This window comes from Olea europaea, chromosome 6 (genome assembly GCF_002742605.1).
Source record: "Olea europaea var. sylvestris chromosome 6, O_europaea_v1, whole genome shotgun sequence".
In the NCBI taxonomy this organism is placed as follows: Eukaryota; Viridiplantae; Streptophyta; class Magnoliopsida; order Lamiales; family Oleaceae; genus Olea; species Olea europaea.
In genome coordinates, this window is record NC_036242.1 from 9,538,151 (window position 1) to 9,539,406 (window position 1,256).

Sequence of the window (1,256 nt, forward strand, 5' to 3'; positions counted from 1 at the left end):
TCCATTTTTAAAAACGATTTTTGAAATGGATGAATATAATGTTGACAAATATAATTGTCAACCAATATTGTAAGAAATGATTTACAAATAACATGAAAAAAAATAGAAGACAAGAATAATAAATTCGATTTTACTAACAATATATCGGGGTGACCCCACTCACATGGACGATAGACCAACTCGAATAAAAATCCTTTCTTTCATATGGGATCCCACACCTATGTGAGTGGGGTGTACACTATTCGGTACACCTTATTATGTACCACTAGGCAAATTCTAATAAATTTCCTAGCACACGTGGTTTTCCACCGTCCACTTGTAACGAACCAATTGGAGAAGTATATACCAATGAGAACGCAGATCTGAAGCTCTAAAGTCAATTGCGTAGTACTAGAACTGTGCCCACTCCGACAAGCGATATCTATGGTCGCACTACAGACAACCTCACTTGAAAGTCGGAATTACCATCCTACCCCGCTCTTTCCTAATTCCAGAATCACCCCTGCCCGCTTTCCCCCTCAAAAGCTGTAAGATAATCTCTAATTTTGACTCTCTTTTTCTTAATTTCTCGTCAATGGCAGATGCTCAGTCATTCCCTCACTCTCCTTCCGATAATTTCAGCTATCACGTGAAAGATGGAGGAAGCTCCGCCACCGGCGGATCGAGTAACGGAGCGAAGTACAGGCTTATGTCTCCGGCGAAGCTCCCGATCTCCAGGTCCACTAGTATTACTATTCCTCCAGGCCTCAGTCCGACGTCTTTCCTTGAATCCCCTGTCCTTCTTTCCAACATTAAGGTGACTTTTTTCACGCAAGAAATTGCTTTATTTGTTTTACTTATTCTGTGCTTTATGGAAAATTTACACTAATGGTAATAATTTAGTGGCTTAAATGATTCAGAATCGGATCTCGTACCTAATTTATGTGGAAATGCAGTGTTTCGTTGCTGAATAAAGCTAAAAGAGTTGGGGAAGTAATATGCCAACACTAGGTTAATTAAGTAATCACAGCTAATAGTTTTAACTCGTCTCGTTGTGCGAATCTCAATTTTGTGAAAATTGCAGATGTTCAATTTTTATGGTATTGAATAACCAAATATGATTTTGTGTGTTTTTGAGGTCAGAGTGTCTGTAGTGGGGAATTTATTGTTGCGTGGGCGACCTCCATTATCGATTTGATGTTCGGTTCTTTTTCGGCATATTGCAGTTTAGTGCATTATTTTTTCTTCTGAGTGCTCATTTGGAGAATATTTAAATG

General features: G+C 38.8%; 1 protein-coding gene across 1 annotated transcript; it reads left to right on the top strand.

Annotated features, from left to right (window-relative positions):
• The first annotated feature begins 282 nt into the window (after nucleotides 1–282).
• Nucleotides 283–1,244, top strand: LOC111396484. Its single transcript, XM_023022909.1, has 2 exons — nucleotides 283–527; nucleotides 622–1,244. Exons 1-2 carry the CDS (start codon nucleotides 424–426, stop codon nucleotides 866–868), a joined length of 351 nt encoding a protein of 116 aa, XP_022878677.1. The 5' UTR covers nucleotides 283–423; the 3' UTR covers nucleotides 869–1,244.
• The last annotated feature ends 12 nt before the right edge of the window (nucleotides 1,245–1,256 follow it).

What these genes read in the sequence shown, in the direction of transcription:
- LOC111396484 (XM_023022909.1), top strand. Translation starts at nt 424, where the DNA reads ATGGTCGCACTACAGACAACCTCACTTGAAAGTCGGAATTACCATCCT. An exon ending in CGCTTTCCCCCTCAAAAGCT is followed by an intron (nt 528 to 621) that starts GTAAGATAATCT and finishes CGATAATTTCAG; the next exon opens with CTATCACGTGAAAGATGGAG.